We start from the raw sequence: 25,866 nt of genomic DNA on the forward strand, positions 1-25,866 counted from the left end.
TGTAGCCATCCATACACAAGCAACAGTGTCTAAGCCTAAGGGGATGTTGGCCTAAAGCTCTGTGGAGAAGGGGTGGCCACCTGAGAGGAGCATCAGTTAGGGAAAGCAACCGCTCCTGCAGTGTTATATCAATACATAATAGTGTATGGATAAATGAATAACTGCAGAGGAAACGCCCGCAGATTTTTAACCAAAAAGGGTCAAACGAGGACTATAGAGCAGGATTCCGCAGTATGGTTATCGTGCCTACGCTGCTGGTCACACTTTTCAATGCATGTTGGCAATTTCTGTGCGGCAGGGCGCACAGGCATTGGACAAGGAATCTTTGAAGGACGGTGATACGGTCAGATGAAACATAAATGGTTAGAAGGGTTGTTAACATAGACATGTCTCAGCACTAAATGCTTGTGTTCAATAGTGAAGGTATGGTTGGTTTTGTAAGCTTGTGGTGCACATTTTCCTCGCTTGGGTTCAGTTACTATATGCTAGTGCTTCCAGTGTTACAGCACTTATTCCCTGACCGGGAGGGTGTCGTCCTGAGTTATAACGCCCTCATCCACAGAGCTCCCAGTGGTTTGAGCAGGACACTGATATTATCTCATATAAGATTATTCTCAGCCACCGGGTCAAAACTAGTGATGAGCGGGTTCGGATTTAACGCCAGAATTAACGCCAGTTCGGGTTTATCCGGATTTTTCTTATTGGCTATCCAAAACACATGACATACGTGAGCCAATAAGGTGCCGTTTTGAGAACCGAGTAAAACCGAATCCGCTCATCACTAGTCAAAACCCAATTGAGCATTTATGGGATGTTCTGATACGATGTTTGAGATGGAGGTTTCCACCAGCCAGAGAGAATTGCACTGCATTTTTCCCATGCTTCCTTGCAGTATTTACAATCCACTGTACCATCCAGAAAGGAAGTTTTTTTAAATAGATCTCTTTCCTCATGCACAGATTAAAGTTTCAGAATCTTAACAGTGCCGGAAAGAGATCTGAAGCAGTAGTCTATTATTTATTTATTTAAGGTGTTTTGTTTTTTTGTTAAATAAAAAAATTCTATATTTGTATTTCACTGACTGGTGATAAATACAGTAGCAAATAGTTTGCAATTCAGCAAATTGCAAAGATCTATATCAAAATGTTATGATCTTTTATGTTATGTTAAATATATAGCAGTATGTAGTGTGCTTATGTATAGATATATGTACTGTATATGTGTATTTATATACAGGGTGATTCAAAAGTCGCAGTACACCTTTTTATATCAAAAACTGTGCAGGAAATGGGAAAACTGAATACTCCAGTAAGGTATGGGTGAGGTGGGCTATCTTTTAGGGTATGTACCGAACATGGGTGCCATCTTGAAATCGGCCATCTTGAATCTAAGTCAGTTTTTTTCGAATGGAAAGTGAGGTCGTGTAACATGTCAAACAACATCAACATTTGCTGAAAAGAGTATTACTGTAAACAGATTTGAAATAGCAGTTATGGTTCAAAAGTTAGAATACTTTTTTAATTGGAATTACAGGCTGAACTGTTCTCCATAAAGGACAGTCATTTAATGTGTTCAACATGTTGTCCCTCTTGATCAACACAAATTCAAAGGCGCTGGATCCAATCGTCATGCAGTCGCAGAAGGATTTCCCGAAGAAATGCTGGCAAACGCTTCTTAAATGCGTTGCTGGAGATTATGGGGTATATTCAATTAAAGTCGTATCCATTCCGACATGTGTTTGTCGGAATGGATCAGACAACCCCTATTCAATTCCATCTTAATTCGACTTTTTGAAGTCGAATTTAGATGGGACACAGCAGAGGAGAAGGGGAGGCGAGCCGCGGGGAGACCAGCGGGGGACAGCTGCCCGACCTCACGGCAGCTTCCACCCGGCTCCAGCAGCGTGCTGGAGCCGGGTGGAAGCTGCCGTGAGGGCGGGTGAGTGACATAATACAGCTGCAGCGCTACTATACCGTTAATCTCCCTGTAAGCCCGCCGGCTGTCCCCCCGTCTCCCTGTGGCTCGCCCCCCCCCCCCCCCTCTTGCCTCCTCTGGGTCCGCATCCTAGTCCGACATCATTTTGATGTCGGACTGAGATGGTCGAAAAGGGGGCCAAAACCTGTCGGATTTGGCCCTGTTTTCGACACAAGCACATGGATCGGGTGCTATTCGGCCGATCCACGTGCTTTTCGACAAGTCGAATTTATCGACTTGTCGACAAATTTAGCAAAATATTGAGTAGGTCGAATCAGGCTTCGACCTTAAAAAGTCGAAAACTGCCATCTTTTCCACAGACTGCAGTTTTCGACTTCAATTGAATATACCCCTATGTCTGTTTCTTATTTTCTCCGCATACACGAGTTGCTTTAAATGACCACACAGATAAAAGTCAGGTGGTGTGAGGTCAGGTGATCTGGGTGGCCATTCCATAGAACCATGTCGGCGAATCAAATGACCAGGAAATTGACCATCTAACCACTGACGAACAACTGCTCCGTAGTGTGGTGGAGCCCCATCCTGTTGAAAGTAACAGGGGAAGCTGCCATCTTCATTCAGAACTGGTTAATATGTGAATGATATGTAATATGAATGATAAATGTCATTTCATCGCTGAAAATGGAACGGTGTCGCTCACTAAGCTATTACTATTCAGTGTATAGTTTTTTGTTTTTACTGTGTTGGGGGGTTCTTGGAGTTCACGTCTAATATAAAAGTATTTTAGATTCACATTTTCATCAGTTGTACCTCAAACACAGGCTTTAGTCTCCAGATGCCTGCCTGCGGCTTTTCTTTTCACATTTTGTCTTCTAATCACATTTTACAGATCGAGAGTTTGACCCTGATATACACTGTGGAGTTCTCGATGTTGAGACTAAGAAGCCCTGCACTAGATCTCTGACATGCAAGGTAAGTCTTTAGCCACGCAACCCAGGCGGCCAGAAACCCTCTAACTAGCACGTTTTATATTTGACGGAGGGATCCATGTGTGGTCATTCTTATTGCTGCACGTTTGGAACTGACCATAATGCAGCATAGTTTTACAATGAAAGAGATAATTAAAAAACTCATGACGTGTACTGCAGACTGCAAAATTAAATCTGTACGCCTGAGATCATTAGGCTACACGTGTGTATTAAATGTCTATTTACTTTACCATCTGGGTTAAGAAGGAGCTTTTGGTGGTAACGAAACGTCGGAGCCTTGGAAGCATTGTAGGCCTAGTGGTCTGTCTAGGTGAAGGCATCTCCTAAGGAAAGTTGTTATCCTTGATGGTAGTGCAGCTTTGAAGTTTGATCTTTTTGACTATGAGGTGTATACCTCCCATAGTGGCAAAGCAGAAGAGAGTTGTGTTTGACTGTAATGTGTTTTTTTTTCTCCAGACACATTCCTTAGGCTACAGGAGAGCAGTACAAGGGCGCAAGAAAGGTTTTGATGTGTTGTTAGCCGAGCACAAAAACAAAACCAGGGAAAAAGAATTGCTCCGTCACGCTGAACAGCAGCAACAGATACCTGCGCTCAGGGAACCGCATCCCTCACCTTCAAAATCTTCCCAGGAATCACACCAAAATTCTCATGGACTTTCTGCCCCCGAAGTGAAGCCTTCAGTACCTAGCAAGGCCAAGCCTCACAACCCCAGTCTTCCAAGGTACTGTTCTTGTGCATGCCAAGTTAAAAAAAAAATGTCATGTCAATGATTTGGCTGTGTATGTCACTCCAAGAAATATGGCAGCATCCAGTGAACAATATGCAGATACATTTCTAAATTGGTCCAGCTGTTCTGGTAGCCAACACACTTCATCGTCCTAACCTAATATTTTAATCTCAAAAGATGTTTTATATCTACAAGAAATGTAAACCATTGGGGAAGGGGGGCTTCCTTTCACCGAAAGTCACCTAATATAGCGACTCTTGTTGTTTATGCATCTACAAGAAATGTTTAAATGATTTTGCAGCTAAAAGTATGTGCAGTGTGCTGGACCAAAGACCCAGTCCTAATGGAACAATAAGAGCGCATGCATTCCGGATCATCTAGCTGGATCACAGGTGTATTTATTCGCTACACAGTAGATCAGGGGTTCCTAACCTCGGTCCTCAAGGCACTCAATTAATAGTTTATATTTTAAAGATTAGCCATACTTGAGCACAAGTCACTTAATTAGTACCTCAGTTATTTTGATTTAACCATCTGTGCTCAAGCATGGATATCACTAAAACCTGGACTGTTAGTGTGCCTTGAGGACTGAGGTTGCGAATCACTGCAGTAGACCTACAGGTGGTACAAAATGTTTTTTCTTTTCGTCCACTAGGGGCCACAGGCAAGGCTTATTCTGTGTTATAAGTGGTGAGGGAGTGAGCAGGCACCAAAAGGTTTAACTTTTTGCAGCAGAAAGGGAGCTCGGCCTCCCTTCCCCCTATATTACGGCTCGGGCCCGTCAGTTTGTACTTTGGTGCTGGCAGCAGAGGGCACCACTTCAAGGGGGATGCTACTCCCCGGGTCTGATTTTTATCTTATTTTTCACGATTTGGGCACTGGTATAGGCATCCATTGAACTCCCATACTGCCACTCCAACACCCGTTGATTGCGGCGCCGGCAGCACTGGCGTCTGTGCCGGTGACTTCTGCCGCGAAGGACCCATACAAGGCGTACACACCTCGGGGAAGCCCTGCATCCAGATGCTGGGAAGTTAAGGTGACCTCCACGCTGTAGGGATTGGGACACAGTGGGGGCACAGAGCACTGCGCTCCACCTCTAGGCCACCCGGGCGTGGGCCACTGGCAGAAACGATCAGGTGCCTGGAGTTGATGACACCTGAGGGGGAGGTAGGCAAAGTCTGTAGCCCCTCCCCAACCCCTGGGGCTTGCTGGAAGCCATTGGCTAGATGCATGCCTCAGGCTTACTCCTCCCTCTCTCCTCCTTTAAGGACACTTGGCAGCCATTTTAAGCCCATTGCTGTTCCGGCTTTACACAGAGAGGGAGTCTCGGGATATTCTCCCCTGTACTTTGCTCCTAGTAGCCCGGTCCTTAGCTACACTCCTGCTTGTTTTTCAGACTGGACTGATAAGTATTATTGCCCCCAGTTTCTTGTGCTTTGATAGCTTCTGTGTGACTGCATATGTGTTTGGTCCTATTTCCACTCACTGTATAGGAACAGCCTGTTCGCTGTGCATTATCAAATATTAATATAGTGTAGCACTCATTAATATTTTCTCTCTAGCTGTCACACTTGTTACAGTTTGGGTCAGCTTGCACTCCAGAATTTTTTCACTGCTTTTGTCTCAGTGTGTGAAATTTTTATTGGAGACATGCCTCCCAAGGTCAGAGCTGACAAGGAGGTTACTGAACCAGTGCCTCGTACATGTAGAGTCTGTGTTACCATTCTCTCTCTCCAGGATCCTGACAACGGTGGCATGTGCATTCGCTGCTTCATGGCTCCGCAGCGACAGGTCCCGCAGGAACCTGTTTCGGTTTCTACATTGATCCAGGTAGTTTCACAGTTGATAAACTGGCTGTCTACTCCTCCACCTGCTTCAGCACCTTGCACACCTGTAGCCGGTGCAGGACTGGCACAGCTACAAAATCTTTCTCTGCTGAGCCACCGTGGATGCAGTCCTTTGCGCAATTAGTACATGGCTTGGGAGACTAGGTCGACAGTCATTAGGTCGACATGAATTTTTCAAATTTTGAAAAAACTTTTTTTTACATTTTCATACTTTACGATCCACATGGACTACAAATGGGAACGGTAACCTGTGCCGAGCTTAGCGAGGCACCTTACCCGAAGCATGGCGATCGAACCGAGCCATGCGAGGGGACACGGTGCACTAATTGGGGTTCCCCGCCACTTTACGAAGAAAACAACACCAAAAAAAGTTTTCAAAAAAAACTCACGGCGCCCCTTTTCCATGTTGACCTAGTGCATGTCGACCTAATGACTCTCGACCTGAGTCTTGTCGACCTAATGACCCATACTCTTTCAGACCAGGAGTCTGCTTCTTCAGTTCCTGAGGAACCATGTCCCTGACTGATGTAGAGGCACTAGTCAGAGCAGTTAGAACGGAGTTGCAGATTGAAGATACTGACCTGTCTCCTCGGGAGAAGGCTCCACTTTTTAAGCGTCAGAAGGAGTTCACTCTGTGTTCCGTATCTGCTCAACTGGAGGATCTTCTGGAGGTGGCCTGGACTCAACCAATCACACGTTTACAGATACCCAAGAGGATGGCTTCCTTTTATCCTCTACCTCCTAAAGAAAGGACCAAGTGGGAATCTCCTCCTCCAGTGGATGCGTACGTGGCGTGCTTTATTAGGTCCTAGGTCTTACCTATCTCGGATACTTATTCCCTCAAGGTTCCCCCAGATAGAAAAGTAGAAAATGTACTCAAATCGGCTTATTCTCATGCGGGAGCCATCACTCGTCCAGCCTTTGCGTCGGCCTGGCTAGCTAAGGCCATTGGTGATTGGGCAGAGAAACTGGAACAAGGACTAGCTGAAGGCAACAGAAGGAAACAGTTGCTCGCACATGTCTTGAATATCCAGAAGGTGAGTACCTACCTTGTTGAAACGGACATAGGTACGGGAGTTCTGACATCCAAGGTGTCGGTTTCCACAATTGCGGCTAGGCAGACCTTTTGGCTGCACTCCTGGCGCTCAGACGCCAACTCCAAGAAGGCTCCTTGAGCCAAAACTGCCTTTTGCTCCTTTCGTCCACAAGTCAGGGGACCTATAAATATCAGCCTCCCTCCAGAGGCTCTAAGCCCTTAACTAAGCAACCCTGGGCTACCAGTCGCCGAGCTACCAAGTAGCCTGAGAAGCCCACAGTCTGACGGGACATGCCTCCTCCTGGGGGACCCCAGAGTTGGAGGCCGACTTCTGTCATTTGCGCTGAGGTGGTTCGACACCATGATGGATGCATGAGTTAGAGGTGTAATCTCTTAGGGATACACACTGACGTTCCGGAGATGCCCTCCTCAATGATACTTCTGTAAAGGACTTCCGCAGGATGCAACAAAAGCAACAGCTCTTTGGTACTCAGTGCAGTCTCTTCTGGCCTCCAACGTCTTCAACCCTGTCCCCCAGACTCATAGGGATCAAAGTTTTTATACAAGCCTCTTCCTGGTCCAGAAGCTGGATGATTCCTACAGTCTTATTCTCAACCTCAAGAAACTATTAAAGTATCTTTGAATTTCCAGGTTTCGCATGGAGTCCATCCAATCCATTGTTCTAACTTTGGAACCAGGGGATTTTATGGCATCTCTGGACATTCAGGATGCATACCTTCACATTCCCATCTGACTCAACCAGCAACATTTCCTACGCTTTGCCATTCGGGAGGATCACTTCCCATTTCAGGCGCTACTATTTGGTTTGTCTACAGTACATCGGGTGTCTACCAAGATTATGGTGGTCATGACTGTGCACCTGTGTCGCAGTGGAGTCCGGATTTTGCCCTGTTTGGATGATCTCCTACTATTGTCCCAGACTCCGGACAGATTGCAGGACCACATTCGAGTGACAGTTTATCTTCTACAATCTCAAGGCTGGAAGATAAATTAGTAAAAATTGTCTTTATTGCATTCGCAGGAAATTCTGCACTTTGGGTCGTTCTTGGACTCCCGCATTCAATGAGTATCTCTGCCGCAGGACAAGGTTTTGACCGTGCATTCCAGGATCAGGTCCTTGTTACATCATTGTCGAGTCTCCGTCCATGCATGTATGAAGATACTGGGGTCGATGGTGGCCATGTTCGATGTGGTGGAGCATGCTCAGTTTCATTCCCGTCCTCTGCAGCTACAAGTTCTCCGCCAGTGAAACTGTTTCTACCTGCATATCTGGGTGCAGACCATTGTAATCTCCTGAGAGTTTCCTCACTCCCTTGCGTAGTGGCTGCCTGAGTCAGGCTGGACTTTAGGCCTCCCATTCTGGATACCGGATTGCAACCCTTGGGTGTAATGTCTTCAACGTGGTCCAGGAGCATCCCCGTCCATGAAGGGACAGCATTAGGACGCCCCAGCATAAGCCTCTCCTTTGCCCCCTAGTGGGCAAAAAGGAAAATGGCATTTAAGTCTTACCTGAATATATCCTTTTCCTGGAGTCCATGTGGGGGGCAGGACGTCCTCCCTGATGCACCTGACTTGCGGAATACTTTCTTATACCAGTGAGTATGTGGCCTGTTATTTTGTGTGTTTGTCTCTGCATATGTGTTGGTCTTCCTTTCTCCTCCTTTTCCGCTCCTGCCTTGTGCTTGCTAGCAAAACTGGCAGGGTATAGGGGAAAGGGAGGCCGAGCATGCGACGAACAAAAAAGTTAACCCTTTGGTGCCTGCTCACTCCCTCACCATAAGCCTCTCCTGTGACCCCTATGGACTCCAGGAAAAGGATAACACCTATATATCATATTTAATAAAGTCCCCTGTGGTTTCCAAATATAGCAGAGTCAAATGATGCCCCATTGAATTATAACACTTCTAAAGCTCAATGGTCATATTGAGTTATAATTAAATATTTTATTGAACATTTACTGAAGTATCATGATCTGTGCATGTACTTAAGTTAACTTTTTTCTTTTTTTTTTCTGTATTGAGGCCACAAATTTCATTTTTATTTTTTTTTGAGGGGAGGAAGGGGAAGGCAGGGGGAGGGGGGGGGCTGGGGGAATAATTTCCTGAAAACCTATGTTTGCGCTCAATGTCGTTATGTCAGGATATCCGTAACATGAATGTGAAATTGTCAGTGAAATGTAATCCGCAACATATGACAATATAAACTGAAGGAGAGAACCGTTCTAAAGGGCCCCATACACTAGAGCGATAATGCCAGATTTCAGTCCAATTCGGGGCATTCGGCACGATATATCGGCTGAAATCGGGTATTTTAGAGGTGTTCCTGAACCGATCCAATCCGATGCGCATTCCCGTGAGCATCAGATGGGATCCTCCAGATTGAATGTGCTACACATTCAATCTGGTCCGATCTGGGGGCATGGCTTGGGATCGCCCAGGATCGCCAAGATATATCGTATGCAAATGGACAGCATCTGATGTATCTTGGCCGATCCTGCCCCCCGGGAGGGTGCCGGGGGTATCGCCTGCGATCATCTCCGACATGAGATCGTTCTAGTGTATGGGGCCCTTAAGAGTTTGCAATCAGAATTTTAGATAATGGGAATGAGCCTGGTCTTGCTCATATATGTAGTATTGAGCACACTTGTGTACTTCTTGCTGACCCGTAAAGCAATCCATACTCTTTCTTATTCATTTCCTGTTTTATTTTTGGGGTTCTCCAGGCCATCAGGTTACCCAGCGCAGCACAGTGGTAACGTTCCAAATGGTTCGCCGTCAGTGCACGAATCTCCTCAACCAGTAGTTCCTGCGGCTGAGCCGACCTCCCGCTTGTCTAGCGATGAGGGAGAAGGGGATGAAAAGGAGGAACCCGCTGAAAAACTGGACTGTCATTATTCAGACCATCACCCTCGACCAGCAGCTGTAAGTTTTATTCCAAAGCAAATTCCCAAGGACAGTACTGCAGGGGAGTAATTCTTTTGGGACATATTGAATTGTGCATGTGTTTCAGGAATTGGCCAAATCCTAAATTGTAACTATTTTTTTTTTTGGTCTGAATTCACTGCAATATACTGATCCCTGAACTAAAACAGAGCAGGTATTATAAATTGTGGAGTTGGAACTGGATTTATTATGCATATTTCACATTGCCACTATAATGGTGACGATGAACACAAGGCATAGCTAGAACATGTTTACAGTAACTACAAGTCAGCCATTATTTCCCTGGTCTAGAACAGGGGTGAGATCTCACAATGTTTGGCTGTGCACATACTTTCCCATTAAGTTTTCCTGAACATCAAGACAAATGACAAAAGATGCCATGTATTGCACAAATCTTGGGACTAGAGATGCCCCTACTTCCATCAATAGAAGGAAATACCGGCTTCCAAGACATTTTACTTGTGTGTGTGTGTGTGTGTGTGTGTGTGTGTGTGTGTATATATCTATATATCTTCATATATATATCTCTATATCTATATATATATATATCTAAATATATATATTTCTCTGATGTCCTAGTGGATGCTGGGGACTCCGTAAGGACCATGGGGAATAGACGGGCTCCGCAGGAGACTGGGCACTCTATAAGAAAGATTTGGTACTATCTGGTGTGCACTGGCTCCTCCCTCTATGCCCCTCCTCCAGACCTCAGTTAGATTTCTGTGCCCGGCCGAGCTGGATGCACACTAGGGGCTCTCCTGAGCTCCTAGAAAGAAAGTATATGTTAGGTTTTTTATTTTACAGTGAGACCTGCTGGCAACAGGCTCACTGCAACGAGGGACTAAGGGGAGAAGAAGCGAACCTACCTGCTTGCAGCTAGCTTGGGCTTCTTAGGCTACTGGACACCATTAGCTCCAGAGGGATCGACCGCAGGACCCGTCCTTGGTGTTCGTTCCTGGAGCTGCGCCGCCGTCCCCCTTACAGAGCCAGAAGGATGGTCCGGAAAATCGGCGGCAGAAGACTTCAGTCTTCACCAAGGTAGCGCACAGCACTGCAGCTGTGCGCCATTGCTCCTCATACACACTTCACACTCCGGTCACTGAGGGTGCAGGGCGCTGGGGGGGGGCGCCCTGAGCAGCAATAAAATCACCTTGGCTGGCAAAATAACCACAATATATAGCCCCAGAGGCTATATATGTGGTAATTACCCCTGCCAGAATACAGAAAAAAGCGGGAGAAAAGTCCGCCGAAAAAGGGGCGGAGCCATCTCCCTCAGCACACTGGCGCCATTTCTCCCTCACAGTTCCGCTGGAAGGAAGCTCCCTGACTCTCCCCTGCAGTCTACACTACAGAAAAGGGTAAAAAAGATAGGAGGGGCACTAAATTGAGGCGCAGTAAATATTATAGCAGCTATAGGGGACATAATTCAGTTAGTCCCTGCATTATATAGCGCTCTGGTGTGTGCTGGCATACTCTCTCTCTGTCTCCCCAAAGGGCTTTTGTGGGGTCCTGTCTCCTTTAAGAGCATTCCCTGTGTGTGTGCGGTGTGTCGGTACGGCTGTGTCGACATGTTTGATGAGGAGACTTATGTGGAGGCGGAGCAGATGCCTATAAATGTGATGTCACCCCCTGCGGGGCAGACACCTGAGTGGATGGACTTATGGAAGGAATTACGTGCAAGTGTCGACTCCTTACATAAAAAATTTGACGACATGCCAAATGCGGGACAGCCGGCTTCTCAGCTCGTGCCTGCCCAGGCAATTCAAAGGCCATCAGGGGCTCTAAAACGCCCACTACCTCAGATGGCAGACACAGATGTCGACACGGATACTGATACCAGTGTCGACGACGATGAGTCAAATTTAATGTCCACTAGGGCCATTCGTTGCATGATTGAGGCAATGAAAGAGGTATTACACATTTCTGATATAAACCCAGGTACCTCAAAAAAGGGTATTATGTTTGGGGAGAAAAAACTACCAATAGTTTTTCCCCCATCTGAAGAATTAAATGAAGTGTGTGAAGAAGCGTGGGCTTTCCCCGATAAAAAATTGGTGATTTCAAAAAAATTACTAATGGCGTTCCCTTTCTCGCCAGAGGATAGGTCACGTTGGGAAACTCCCCCTAGGGTGGATAAAGCGCTCACACGTTTGTCTAAAAAGGTGGCACTACCGTCTCCGGATACGGCCGCCCTAAAGGAACCTGCTGATAGAAAGCAGGAGGCTATCCTAAAGTCTATATATACACACACTGGTGTTATACTGAGACCAGCTATTGCTTCAGCGTGGATGTGCAGTGCTGCTGCTGCTTGGTCAGATTCCCTGTCGGAAAATATTGACACCCTAGACAGGGACACTATATTGCTAACCGTAGAGCATATAAAAGACTCAGTCTTGTACATGAGAGATGCACAGAGGGAGATCTGCCGGCTGGCATCTAGAATAAGTGCATTGTCCATTTCTGCTAGGAGAGGCTTATGGACTCGGCAGTGGACAGGGGATGCAGATTCTAAAAGGCACATGGAAGTTTTGCCTTATAAGGGTGAGGAGTTATTCGGGGATGGTCTCTCAGACCTTGTTTCCACAGCAACAGCTGGGAAGTCAGCATTTTTGCCCCATGTCCCCTCACAGCCTAAGAAAGCGCCGTATTATCAGGTACAGTCCTTTCGACCCCAGAAAAACAGGCGGGGAAAAGGCGGGTCTTTTCTGTCTAGAGGCAGAGGAAGGGGGAAAAAGCTGCACCACGCAGCAGGTTCCCAGGAACAAAAGTCCTCCCCCGCTTCTTCCAAATCCGCCGCATGACGGTGGGGCTCCACAGGCGGAGTCAGGTACGGTGGGGGGCCGCCTCAAAAATTTCAGCGATCAGTGGGTTCGCTCACGGGTGGATCCCTGGATCCTTCAAGTAGTATCTCAGGGGTACAAGCTGGAATTCGAGGCGCCTCCCCCCCGCCGTTTCCTCAAATCGGCCTTACCGACAACTCCCTCGAGCAGGGAGGCTGTACTAGAGGCAATTCACAAGCTGTATTCCCAGCAGGTGATAGTCAAAGTATCCCTACTTCAACAAGGACGGGGTTACTATTCCACACTGTTTGTGGTACCGAAACCGGACGGTTCGGTGAGACCCATTTTAAATTTGAAATCCTTGAACACATACATAAAAAGATTCAAGTTCAAGATGGAATCGCTCAGGGCGGTTATTGCAAGCCTGGACGAGGGGGATTACATGGTATCCCTGGACATCAAGGATGCTTACCTGCATGTCCCAATTTACCTTCCTCACCAGGAGTACCTCAGATTTGTGGTACAGGATTGCCATTACCAATTCCAGACACTACCGTTTGGACTGTCCACGGCACCGAGGGTGTTTACCAAGGTAATGGCAGAAATGATGATACTCCTTCAAAAAAAGGGAGTTTTAATTATCCCGTACTTGGACGATCTCCTAATAAAGGCGAGGTCCAGGGAGCAGTTACTGGTCGGAGTAGCACTATCTCGGGAAGTGCTACAACAGCATGGCTGGATTCTAAACATTCCCAAGTCACAACTGGTTCCTTCCACACGCTTACTGTTTCTGGGGAAGATTCTGGACACAGAACAGAAAAAAGTGTTTCTCCCGCAGGAGAAAGCCAAGGAGCTGTCATCTCTTGTCAGAGACCTCCTAAAACCAAAACGGGTATCTGTGCATCGCTGCACACGAGTCCTGGGAAAAATGGTGGCTTCATACGAAGCAATTCCATTCGGCAGGTTCCATGCAAGGACCTTCCAGTGGGACCTCTTGGACAAGTGGTCAGGATCGCATCTTCAGATGCATCAACTGATAACCCTGTCTCCAAGGACCAGGGTGTCTCTACTGTGGTGGCTGCAGAGTGCTCATCTTCTAGAGGGCCGCAGATTCGGCATACAGGACTGGGTCCTGGTGACCACGGATGCCAGCCTTCGGGGCTGGGGCGCAGTCACACAGGGAAGAAATTTCCAGGGACTTTGGTCAAGTCAGGAGTCGTCCCTACACATAAACATTCTGGAACTGAGGGCCATTTACAATGCCCTAAGTCAGGCAAGGCCCCTGCTTCAAAACCAGCCGGTTCTGATCCAATCAGACAACATCACGGCAGTCGCCCATGTAAACCGACAGGGTGGCACAAGAAGCAGGGTGGCGATGGCAGAAGCCACAAGGATTCTCCGATGGGCGGAAAATCACGTACTAGCACTGTCAGCAGTGTTCATTCCGGGAGTGGACAACTGGGAAGCAGACTTCCTCAGCAGACACGACCTCCACCCGGGAGAGTGGGGACTTCATCCAGAAGTCTTCCTACTGTTGGTAAACCGTTGGGAAAGGCCACAGGTGGACATGATGGCGTCCCGCCTCAACAAAAAGCTAAAGAGATATTGCGCCAGGTCAAGGGACCCTCAGGCGATAGCTGTGGACGCTCTAGTGACACCGTGGGTGTACCAGTCGGTTTATGTGTTCCCTCCTCTGCCTCTCATACCAAAGGTACTGAGAATAATAAGAAGGCGAGGAGTAAGAACGATACTCGTGGTTCCGGATTGGCCAAGAAGAGCTTGGTACCCGGAACTTCAAGAAATGTTATCAGAGGACCCATGGCCTCTACCACTCAGACAGGATTTGCTACAGCAGGGGCCCTGTCTGTTCCAAGACTTACCGCGGCTGCGTTTGACGGCATGGCGGTTGAATTCCGGAAGTCATTCCTACGCTGATAAAAGCCAGGAAAAAAGTAACCGCAAACCATTATCACATTGGTTTGAACCACTTAAAACCGTGGATCTGAAATATCTCACGTGGAAAGTGGTCATGTTATTGGCCTTGGCTTCGGCCAGGCGTGTGTCAGAATTGGCGGCTTTGTCATGTAAAAGCCCTTAATAGGTGCTCCTGCTTCTAAGCAGACTATTGCTTGCTGGATTTGTAGCACAATTCAGCTGGCGAATTCTGCGGCTGGATTGCCGCATCCTAAATCAGTGAAAGCCCATTCCACGAGGAAGGTGGGCTCATCTTGGGCGGCTGCCCGAGGGGTCTCGGCTTTACAACTTTGCCGAGCTGCAACTTGGTCAGGGGCAAACATGTTTGCTAAATTCTACAAATTTGATACCCTGGCTGAGGAGGACCTTGAGTTCTCTCATTCGGTGCTGCAGAGTCATCCGCACTCTCCCGCCCGTTTGGGAGCTTTGGTATAATCCCCATGGTCCTTACGGAGTCCCCAGCATCTACTAGGACGTCAGAGAAAATAAGAATTTACTCACCGGTAATTCTATTTCTCGTAGTCCGTAGTGGATGCTGGGCGCCCATCCCAAGTGCGGATTGTCTGCAATACTTGTATATAGTTATTGCATAACTAAAGGGTTATTGTTGAGCCATCTGTTGAGAGGCTCAGTTATATTTCATACTGTTAACTGGGTTTAATATCAAGAGTTATACGGTGTGATTGGTGTGGCTGGTATGAGTCTTACCCGGGATTCAAAATCCTTCCTTATTGTGTCAGCTCTTCCGGGCACAGTATCCTAACTGAGGTCTGGAGGAGGGGCATAGAGGGAGGAGCCAGTGCACACCAGATAGTACCAAATCTTTCTTATAGAGTGCCCAGTCTCCTGCGGAGCCCGTCTATTCCCCATGGTCCTTACGGAGTCCCCAGCATCCACTACGGACTACGAGAAATAGAATTACCGGTGAGTAAATTCTTATTTTATATATATATATATATATATACACACTGCTCAAAAAAATAAAGGGAGCACTAGAATAACACATCCTAGATCTGAATGAATGAAATATTCTTATTAAATACTTTGTTCTTTACATAGTTGAATGTGCTGACAACAAAATCACACAAAAATTATCAATGGAAATCAAATTTATTAACCCATGGATGTCTGGATTTGGAGTCACACTCAAAATTAAAGTGGAAAAACACACTACAGGCTGATCCAACTTTGATGTAATGTCCTTAAAACAAGTCAAAATGAGGCTCGGTAGTGTGCGTAGCCTCCACGTGCCTGTATATGTAAAGAACAAAGTATTTAATAAGAATATTTCATACATTCAGATCTAGGATGTGTTATTTTAGTGTTCCCTTTATTTTTTTGAGCAGTGTATGTATGTATGTGTGTGTGTGTGTGTGTGTGTGTGTGTGTGTATATATATATATATATATATATATGTATATATATATATATATATGTGTGTGTATGTATGTATGTGTATATATATATATATATATATATATACACAAATGCAAGGATAGGCACTCCAAAATGCTTTGATATAGATAATGCCGGTGCCTCCGTGACGACAGTGGACTGCCACTGAAACGTTGCATAACCTCAGCGACTGATGTCCTTGTGATTTTTTGCAAGTGTGCCGTGAGTGCCACGTCTTTTGTCTTCTATATATGTATATATATATACACACACACACACACACACACACACACACAGTACTAGTCAGAAGTTTGGACACACCTTCTCACGCAATGGTTTTTATTTATTTCAATTATTTTCTACATCGTAGATTAATACTGAAGACATCACAACTATGTAAAAACACATATGGAATTATGTTGTAAACAAAAAAGTGCTAAACAAATCAAAATATGTTTTATATTTTAGATTCCTCAAAGTAGCCCCCTTTTGCTTTGATAGCTTTGCACACTCTTGGCTTTCCCTCAATCAGCTTCATGAGGTAGTCTCCTAGAATGGTTTTGAATTAACAGGTGTGCCTTGTCAAGAGTCAATCTGTGGAATTACTTGCCTTCTTAAAGTGTTTGAGACCATCAGTTATGTTGTGCAGAGGTAGTGGTAGTATGCAGTGGACACCCCTATTTGACTGCTGTTGTAATCCATATTATGGCACGAACCACTCAACTCAGTAAAGAGAAACGACGGTCCATCATTACTTTAAGACCTGATGGTCAGTCAATACGGAAAATTTCAAAACTTTGAATGTATCCTCAAGTTCAGTTGCAAAAACCGTCAAACGCTGTGATGAAACTGCCTCTCATGAGGACCGCCCCAGGAAAGGAAGACCAAGAGTAACCTCTGCTGCAGAGAATAAGTGCATTAGAGTTACCAGCCTCAGAAACCGCTACTTAACAGCACCTCAGATTAGAGCCCACATAAATTCTTCACAGAGTTCAAGTAGCAGACAAATCTCAACATCAACTGTTCAGGGAGTGCGTGGATCAGGCCTTCACGGTTTAATTACTGCGAAGCAGCCACTACTGAGAATGAACAACAAGAAGAAGAGAATTGTTTGTCCCAAGAAACACAAGGAATGGACATTAGACCAGTGGAAATCTGTACTTTGGTTTGATGAGTCCAAATTTGAGATTTTTGGTGTCAACCGCCATGTCTTTGTGAGACGCAGAGAAGGTGAGCGGATGGTTTCTGCATGTGTGGTTCCCACTGTGAAGCATGGAGGAGAAGGTGTGATGGTGTGAGAGTTCTTTGCTTGTGACACTGTTGGTGATTTAGTCAAAATGCAAGGCACACTTAACCAGCATGGCTACCACAGCATTCTGCAGTGCCATGCCATCCCATCTGGTTTGCGCTTACTGGGACCATCATTTATTTTCCAACAAGACAATGACCCCAAACACACCTCCAGGCTATGTAAGGGCTACTTGACCAAGAAGGAAAGTGATGGAGTGCTGCGTCAGATGACCTGGCCTCCACAATCACCCGACCTAAACCCAATTGAGATGGTTTGGAATGAGTTGGACCGCAGAGTAAAGGAAAAGCAGCCAACTGGGGACGCCTTCAAGACTGTTGGAAAACCATTCCAGGAGACAACCTCATGAAGCTGATTGAGAGAATGCCAAGAGTGTGCAAAGCTGTCATCAAAGCAAAATGGGGCTACTTTGAGGAATCTAAAATATAAAACATAATTTGATTTGTTTGTTTGCACTTTTTTGTTTACAACATAATTCCATATGTGTTCTATCATAGTTTTGAGGTCTTCAGTATTAATCTACAATGTAGAAAATAATTAAAATAAATAAAAACCATTGAATGAGAAGGTGTGTCCAAACTTTTGACTGGTACTGTGTGTGTGTGTGTGTGTGTGTGTGTGTGTGTGTGTGTGTGTGTGTGTGTGTGTGTGTGTGTGTGTGTGTATATATGTGTATATATATATATATATATATAACCACAGAAAGGAGGCGGCACTCAGAGTCTCAATAAATTAGTGAAAAACGACCTGTGTTTATTTCAACGTTTCGGGGGTCGGGTATTGTGTTTCCTGAAGACGGGGGCACGACCCCCGAAACGCTGAAATAAACACGGGTCGTTTTTCACTAATTTATTGGGACTCTGAGTGCCGCCTCCTTTCTGTGGTTGTATAAGGAAGCATACTCCTTGAGGAGGGCACCCGAGCCAGCACCCAGGTGGAGAGAGAGAGTGCCGGACCGCAGCGAGGAGTGTGTGTGTGTGTGTGTGTGTGTGTGTGTGTGTGTGTGTGTGTGTGTGTGTGTGTGTGTGTGTGTGTATATACATATATAATCTCCTGAGCATCTCAAGTTTTCCTGCACGGCTCTGTGGTTTGTCAAGAAAAACTTGCGATGTTGCTGGCTGAAATGTGCCATTATGGAACGGCACGTTAATAGAATTGCCACCTATATTTCTTGTTTTAAACAGGGAGATAATGGTCATTCAACTTAACACATTGTTACAATGTTTGGAAGTAATACTGGATAGGTGATACAGAAGATTACATAAAATCAAAGTATTGTAGAGAGGCTGCAGGTGCCCAATAATGATTTTACCTTCTTCCCTCAGTTTTGCTCCTTTGGTAGCAGACAGATTGGGAGGGGATATTATGTTTTTGACAAGCGGTGGGACCACATCCGATGTGCACTTAACTTCATGGTGGACAAACATCTTAACTCTCAGATGTGGAGGTAGGTTTTCGTTCTTATGTTTTGTGAATCTATTACTTGCAAAATGTGATGGCGGCCATTTTGTCGGCTGGACGGATACTTAAAAGAATGTAGACTGTTCACAAATTACTGCGCGGAATTCAATTAATACTAAAAATTAAAAAATGAGATGGATTGAATGAAAACAGATTAAAAAATGTATTAATAACTCTGATTAATAACCAATTAAAAGTCAATGTGACCACCGGCAGAATGAGTGAACCAGAAATGTCCGGTTCCTTTTAAATAACTGGACACCAGTTTAGGCAGAATATACAGGCTTAGGAACTGATTGCACAGTCCCGAAAAGGGTTATTACCGCTTCTTAGGCCGCTGGAGGGAGAAATATCCCATGGATGATCCTTCAATTGGGAGTTGATAGCATATTCTCAATCCTCACCAGTATGCGGAGCTTGACTTGCGGGATGGTCCTAAGTACGCCTGTTAAAATCCACCAAATAGCAAACTCTGGGCATCCAGTATGGTCCGGGCACTGGTTCAGCAACAAAGCAACGGTGATCAGGGTGGCACCTGACGCGTTTCGCTGCAGGTCCTGCAGCTTTTTCAAAGGACTGTGCAATCAGCTCCTAAGCCTGTATATTCTGCCTAAACTGGTGTCCAGTTATTTAAAAGGAACGGACATTTCTGGTTCACTCATTCTGCCGGTGGTCACATTGACTTTTAATTGGTTATTAATCAGAGTTATTAATACATTTTTTAATCTGTTTTCATTCAATCCATCTCCTTTTTTAATTTTTAGTATTAATTGAATTCCGCGCTGCTATTATTGGTTTTCTTTTTGTGTATGCTTAGGTATCAGGATTGACTAATCCTGTTATATAGCAGCAGCATTAGAACAACAGCCCATATTGCGCCCGAGTACCGTTCTTGGTATTTTCCATCTGTTCACAAATTACTGTTGCTTTGCTAATATCTTATTGCTATGGATTTAAGCCACAAAATGGCTGCCTTCATTGTTGTTTACATATACCTGTATGCTTAAATATGTAACCATCTGTGCGTCTGAGATTTTCAACGGAATTATGCTATGCATTCCTCACACAAACTCTTCCTCAGTTGTGCTCACACTCACAAAGTCAAATTGGATTTGTTTTAAGAGCCCTACACACTGGCAGCTAATACTGCACGATATGAACCTTCTCGTTCATTAATGAACGAGAACTCGTTCATATCGTGCAATGTGTAGGCACCAACGATAAACCATGCGCAGCCCCGCGCTCGTTCATCGTTGGTGCCCCGTCGCTTGTGCATGCAGGCCAATATGGATGAGATTGTCCATATTAGCATGCATTGCTATGGCGCCGGGTGACGAGGGGAGTGAAGAAACTTAACTCCCCCTAACGCCCCCTCCCCCCATCCCGCCGCCGGTTCGCCCGTCTGCCGTATCAGCGGTCGGGCATCTCGACAGTGGGTCGCCCAGTCTGTAGGGCCCTTTAGATATATTGACTCTAGAATCTGCTAGACCACTGCCATTAGTTTATATTATTGTCTATTTCTTCACAAACAGGTTTAAGAACCCCGACGGGATGTAATATGTGATAGCCTGTGTGTGTTTTTAAGTTCGAGGCTATTACATTGTGCGATGTAGGGAGAGTTTTGTAGAATGAAAACTTGCACAATGTAATGTGATGTTTCATTACATTGTGCTAGTTTTACAGAAGTATGCATAGATCAGTGAGAACTGTGCAGGTTTCCTTCTGTAAAAGTAAAGATATAGTTAATATAAGGAGAAAAAATAAAAATAAAGACATGCAGTCTCTCCACAACCTCTCCAACACCTAACCCCCCCCCCCCCCCCCTCAACCCCCACAAAAAATAAAAAAAGAATATCCAACTGAACCAGTCACCCCTGGCTGGGTAAGTGGAGACCCCTTAGTAAAGCCCCCCCGCCACCCAAGGTACCCAAGGGCCAGGGATGTAGCCTGTGGATATGGCCGCCACCCCTGGGCTGTGTGTGGCGACTTCACAGCTTGTTTGTGTAAAAAAAATTTTTATTATAATAAATAAATTATATATATATATTTGTCTTTTTTTCTGTGATACGAAGAACCACAAGTACCAGCATGCGGGCATTAAAGGGCCTGCTGGCACCTGTAGTTCCACAGTAAAATAATTATTCAAGAAAGTACAGGGCACACACACCGTGACAGTATAGCTTTATTAAAATATACTTGTACTCTCACACTCATATAGATACATACATACACTTAACACATACCTACATCCCACACCACTATTCACGTCCCCTTTTCCAGTAGAATCAATAGGGTACCTGTAAAAAATAATAATTTATATATATATATATATATATATATATATATATATATATATATAATCAAATCTAAAACCACAGCACTCGCCACCCCAGAAGCGGAGTGCCATGTCTGCACTCACCTCTCATAGGGTGGGGTGCGTGTAGCCCATGGCCACCTGCTTACATATATACAAACAGAAAATTCAGCACTCACCGTAGCAAGCTCACTTATCCTCACAACATGAATAAATAAATGATGGAGGTTTAGTTAGTGAATTGGCCAATGCACGGAAGCCTGCACACCGCTCGCCAAGGTACCCCACCTTCATGCAGGTCCTACACTATCACAGAGTCTTAAAAATATAAACCTGGCAACTGTATCACACATAATATAACTGCAAATATGCCCACTAGGTTTAATGTGCACCTGCCACATACCTTATGGCTTTTAAAGGTACACTAGTCACCCGACACTGGCTGATAAATTACTAAGGAACAGCTGACACAGGTTTAGAATGATTGTGTTTACATAGGGGTGCATGAAAAAGCTTGTGGCCAAAGTTAATAAGAGTTAACCAAAGATTAACTCTGCAATATACAAACAAATGTAAAACCACAGCACTCGCCACCCCAGAAGTGGGGTGCAGTGTCTGCACTCACCACTCATAGGGTGGGGTGCATGTGGCCCATGGCCACCTACTTAAATATATACAAACAGAAAATTCAGCACTCACCATAGCAAGCTCACTTATCTCACCCTCTGTCCTGATCACAGTAGCAGCTCTGTGCACGTAACACATGCATTGCCTGACATTTTCGCACCTGTGCAGTTGCAGAAAATTGCTCAACTGTGATCATTGGCTCTGTGTGAGGCTCTGAATCACGCCCAGGGTACTCTTGTGTAAACTGTATATAGCATAAGGTACTGCCTGAATATTAGTAGTCACCAATGTGTTCTGTGAACATCTGAGACCACAAGACTGTAATCCAATTCCTTTTATACAAGTTACACATACAGTATGAGGTGAATTCTATTGTACAGGTTTTCTTTTTTTTTTTTTTTCTTAAGTTTTATTGGTCGATTTTACAGTAATACACAAACGGTGTGTTTCATAGGCATAGAAAAACAAAATAGTACTAAGATATACACAACAAGGAAAGGAAATAACTTAACAATCAAGTGAGTAAATCTTTTTTTTTTTTAAGTGAGACGACAGAGATAGTACAGAGAGATGAAAGAGTCCTCTAGGTCCATGGTGTGGCCAACCAGCCCAGGGGAGTGAGAGAACGGGTAGAATTAAGACAGGAAAAGGAAGAAACAAGATTGTGAGCAAAAGGGGAAATAGATAAGAGAGGAGGGGAGGTCCGAGTGGCGGGGTCCGGGCAGCCAACATAAAAAATTAGGGTGCGTAACTTAATCAGCTACAGAATGGGGAGGGGGCATTTTGAGAATTGAGCCAAGGTGCCCAGATTTTATCGAACGCCCTGGCAGATTGTCTAATGACACTGGTCATATATTCCATCTTATAATCGTACCAAATGTAAGCGACAACGGATTGTAGGGATGGTGGGGAGGGCAACCTCCAGGCCTTCGCAATTTGACATGTCGTGGCAGTACCCACATGACGTAATAACTTGTTCTGATGTTTAGTTAAAGTCGGGAGGTCCAGAGGCATTAGAAAGTATTTAGGGTCCAGGGGGATTGGGGTAGAAAATAGGAACGAAAGAAGTGGGACAACTTCTTTCCATAAAGGTACTAGTTTCGGGCAAGTCCACCAAATATGCATGTAAGCCCCTTCAGAAGCACAGCCCCTCCAACAGCCGTCCGTAACATCAGGGTACATCGCCTTTAAACGGGAAGGTACATAATACCAACGATATAACCGTTTATACACATTTTCCTTTATCCTAACACAGATAGAGCTAGAGGACGCACTACTCCATATTTCACCCCACTCCTCCTCATCCAAAGTGACACCCAGATCCCTCTCCCAGGCCAGTTCTCTGTGATCTCTGGGAGTAGCAGAGCCCTGCAATAGCAGAGCATAGAGATCTGATATAAGATCTTTCGTAGAAGCGCGTCGCATACATATATTTTCAAGAGTGGTGAGAGGCCTAGAAGAGAGAGTGGTACGAACCCCGGAGTGAAAGTGTCTAAGTTGCGGGTAGCGAAAAAATTCACTATGAGGGAGAGAGTATTGTGTCTGAATCTGGGTGAATGAAGGGAAGGGTGTACTAGAGGCAATGTCGTTGAGAAAGGCAACGTTTCCCTGTTTCCAGAGTGAGAAAGCAGATTTAACCATTCCCGGAGGGAAGGCAGGGTTATGGAACAAGGGTATGAGGGGGGATGGGTTAGGGGCCAATTGTAGTTTCCTCGCTACAAGATCCCAAATGTATAAAGAACGGGACACCACTGGGTGAGATGAGGTGGCACAAGGGCGGGCGGATCTCGGAAGCCACAAAAGGGAAGAAAGTGTGGAGAGTCCCAGCTCACCAGCTTCGATAGTTATCCAAACCTTGTCCGCCCCCGAACCACACCACTGAACACAGGATGCCATCTGAGCTGCGTGGTAATAGTATTTAAAATTGGGTATGCCTAAGCCTCCACTCCCGGAAGCCGTTGTAGCAGCGGGAGTTTAATTCTAGGGTGCTTATTGGCCCAAACAAATCGGAAAGTTTGATGCTGCAAGAATTTAAAAACGTAGGGGGGAACATAGATTGGGAGCGTCTGGAAGAGATAAATAAGTCTGGGAAGAACATTCATCTTTACAGAATTGGCACGTCCAATCCATGAAATGAAGTAGGAGGACCAAGTTTGGAGATCCGAGCGATTTCGGTCCAAAAGACGTGGGAAGTTCGCTTTAAAGAGTTCATGGTGTCTGTGGGTTAGATAAATACCTAAGTATTTGAGTTTTCAGTTATGCGAGGAAAATGGGAATGTTGATTCAAGTTATGACCTAGATGCAGGGGTAATGTAAAAATTGAGTTATTCTATTTTAGTAGCGTTAATCTTATAACCAGAGTATTGCGAATAGAGGTCAATCTCGGAGAGGAGAGAGTGACGATGTCGGGTTTGAAAGAGAAACCAGTACATCGACAGCATAAAGTGCAATTTTGTGTTCCGTGTGGCCGATTTGAATCCCTGTAATATTCGGGTTGAGACTAACCCTGGCCTCTAAAGGCTCCATGACGAGGGCAAAAATCAAGGGCGAGAGCGGGCACCCCTGTCTGGTACCATTAGCATGAAGAAGTGACCCCATTGACAGAGACCCGCACTGAGGAGTTGCGATACAGTGCCGAGACGCCATCATAAAACTTACCGGAAAAGCCCATGCGTTGGAGAACAGAGAAGGTGAAAGGCCACGAAATGCGGTCAAATGCCTTCTCCGCATTCAGGGCTAGCAAAAGGGAAGAGGACTTTTGTTGGTGGATAGAATGGATAATATCAGTGGCCCTTCTAGTGTTATCAGAGGCCTGTCGGCCTGAAATAAATCCAACCTGATCGGGATGTACCAGTACAGAGAGAAGGGGGTCCAATCTCAAAGCTAGGATTTTTGCATAAATCTTCAAATCGACATTGAGTAATGAAATGGGCCTATAATTACCGCACTGAGTGGGGTATTTGTCAGGCTTAGGGATCACAACAATATCAGCTTGAGTAGTTGCCGGAGCAAAGGATGCGCCCCCCCAAGATCTGATTAAAGAGGGCGGTAAGGTGAGGGGCTAATACTTTAGCAAAGTGTTTATAATAGTGTGCCGTGAAACCGTCAGGGCCGGGGGCGGCTGAGGACCGCATGGATTTCATGGCTGTTAACATCTCCTCTACTGAGAGATCCTGATTCAGTGTGTCTAATTGAGCTGTGGAGATGCCCGTCGAGGACAGGTAGGAACGTAACCTCTCCGGGTCGAGGGAAAGAGAATGCGCCGGGGTCGTCAAGTTATAAAGAGAGCTATAGTAGTCCTTAAACTCACCAACCATTTGTTTAGGGTCGTAAGTAGGCTCACCCAGAGTTCGGGAATACAATTTGTCGATTGCGCCAGTCGCTTGTTTACGTCGCAATTTATTCGCCAGCAGGGAATCTAACTTGTCCGCCTTATCATAGAATTTCTGATTTAATTTTCGCAGAATGAGAGCCGTACGACGGGACAAAAGCGCGTTCAGTTGGCCTTGTAAATTAGTGATTTGTGCAAGTAAAGCAGGGCAGGAAGTTAGTTTATGCTGGGTGGTTAGGGTAGCTATTTGAGATTCTAACAAGTGTATCTCCTGCGTCGCTTTTTAGCGCAGCGAGGAGGTCCATGCCATAAGGAGACCACTCAAGGTGGCCTTATGAGCCTCCCAAATTATACTAGAAGAGACCTCAGGCGTGATATTCTCAGTAAAATATTGCTCCATCGCCATTTGTATTTCCGTGGAGACTGACGGGTTAAGCAACAGAGATTCATCAAATCGCCATTTGCGAACAGTGTGTGTGGAGTGATGTAGATCCATGAGAATGTAAACACCGGAATGGTCAGTCTAAGTGAAAGGGGTTATTCCCGCGTCAGTAATTCTAGAGGCAATGGAGGACGAAATGTGTAACATATCGATCCGGGTGTAGTGCTGATGTGGGGCTGAATAGTGGGTATAGTCTCTGGCTACAGAGTGGCAGAGACGCCACGAGTCCCGGAGGTCATGAAACTTAAGGGAGGCTGCAAGCGTACTTGAAGCTCTAGAGGCAAGGGGGGGACCAGTCCTATCTAAAATGGGGTCAAGAATGGTGTTAAAATCCCCACCCAATACAATGTGGCCCTGTGCAACCTTGCCAATGTGTCGGAAAAGGGAATGGAAAAACTGATGCTGATCCTGGTTAGGAGCGTATACAGAAATAAGTGTCAGGACTTCAGAACGGAGGGTACCAATAACCATCAAGTACCGACCGTCTGAATCCGCCACAGTTTTGCTATGTGTAAATGGAATGTGACGATTAATTAAAATTGCAACCCACGTTTTTTACAATCTGCTGAAGCAAAGAAAGTTTGTGTAAATTGCCTACCGCGGAGTTGTGTATGAGAGCCCGTAAGGTGAGTTTCTTGAAGAAAAACTACATCAGCTTTCTCACGTCTACAGGTGCCCAGGAGCACCGTCCGTTTTTTGGGGGAGTTAAGGCCATTTACATTAACGGATAAT

At 45.4% G+C, this 25,866-nt stretch overlaps 1 protein-coding gene across 4 annotated transcripts in view; it reads left to right on the plus strand.

Annotated features, from left to right (window-relative positions):
* The window catches only part of ATXN7 (ataxin 7), a 320,951-nt gene that overhangs the window by 262,284 nt on the left and 32,801 nt on the right, over positions 1-25,866 (plus strand). For all 4 annotated transcript variants that reach the window (XM_063940909.1, XM_063940908.1, XM_063940911.1 and 1 more), the window contains 4 exons: positions 2,825-2,907; positions 3,381-3,646; positions 9,282-9,480; positions 18,285-18,406. In XM_063940909.1, coding sequence (XP_063796979.1) covers positions 2,825-2,907; positions 3,381-3,646; positions 9,282-9,480; positions 18,285-18,406 — 670 coding nt within the window. The remainder of the gene's footprint in view (positions 1-2,824; positions 2,908-3,380; positions 3,647-9,281; positions 9,481-18,284; positions 18,407-25,866) is intronic.

This window comes from Pseudophryne corroboree, chromosome 9 (genome assembly GCF_028390025.1).
Source record: "Pseudophryne corroboree isolate aPseCor3 chromosome 9, aPseCor3.hap2, whole genome shotgun sequence".
In the NCBI taxonomy this organism is placed as follows: domain Eukaryota; kingdom Metazoa; phylum Chordata; class Amphibia; order Anura; family Myobatrachidae; genus Pseudophryne; species Pseudophryne corroboree.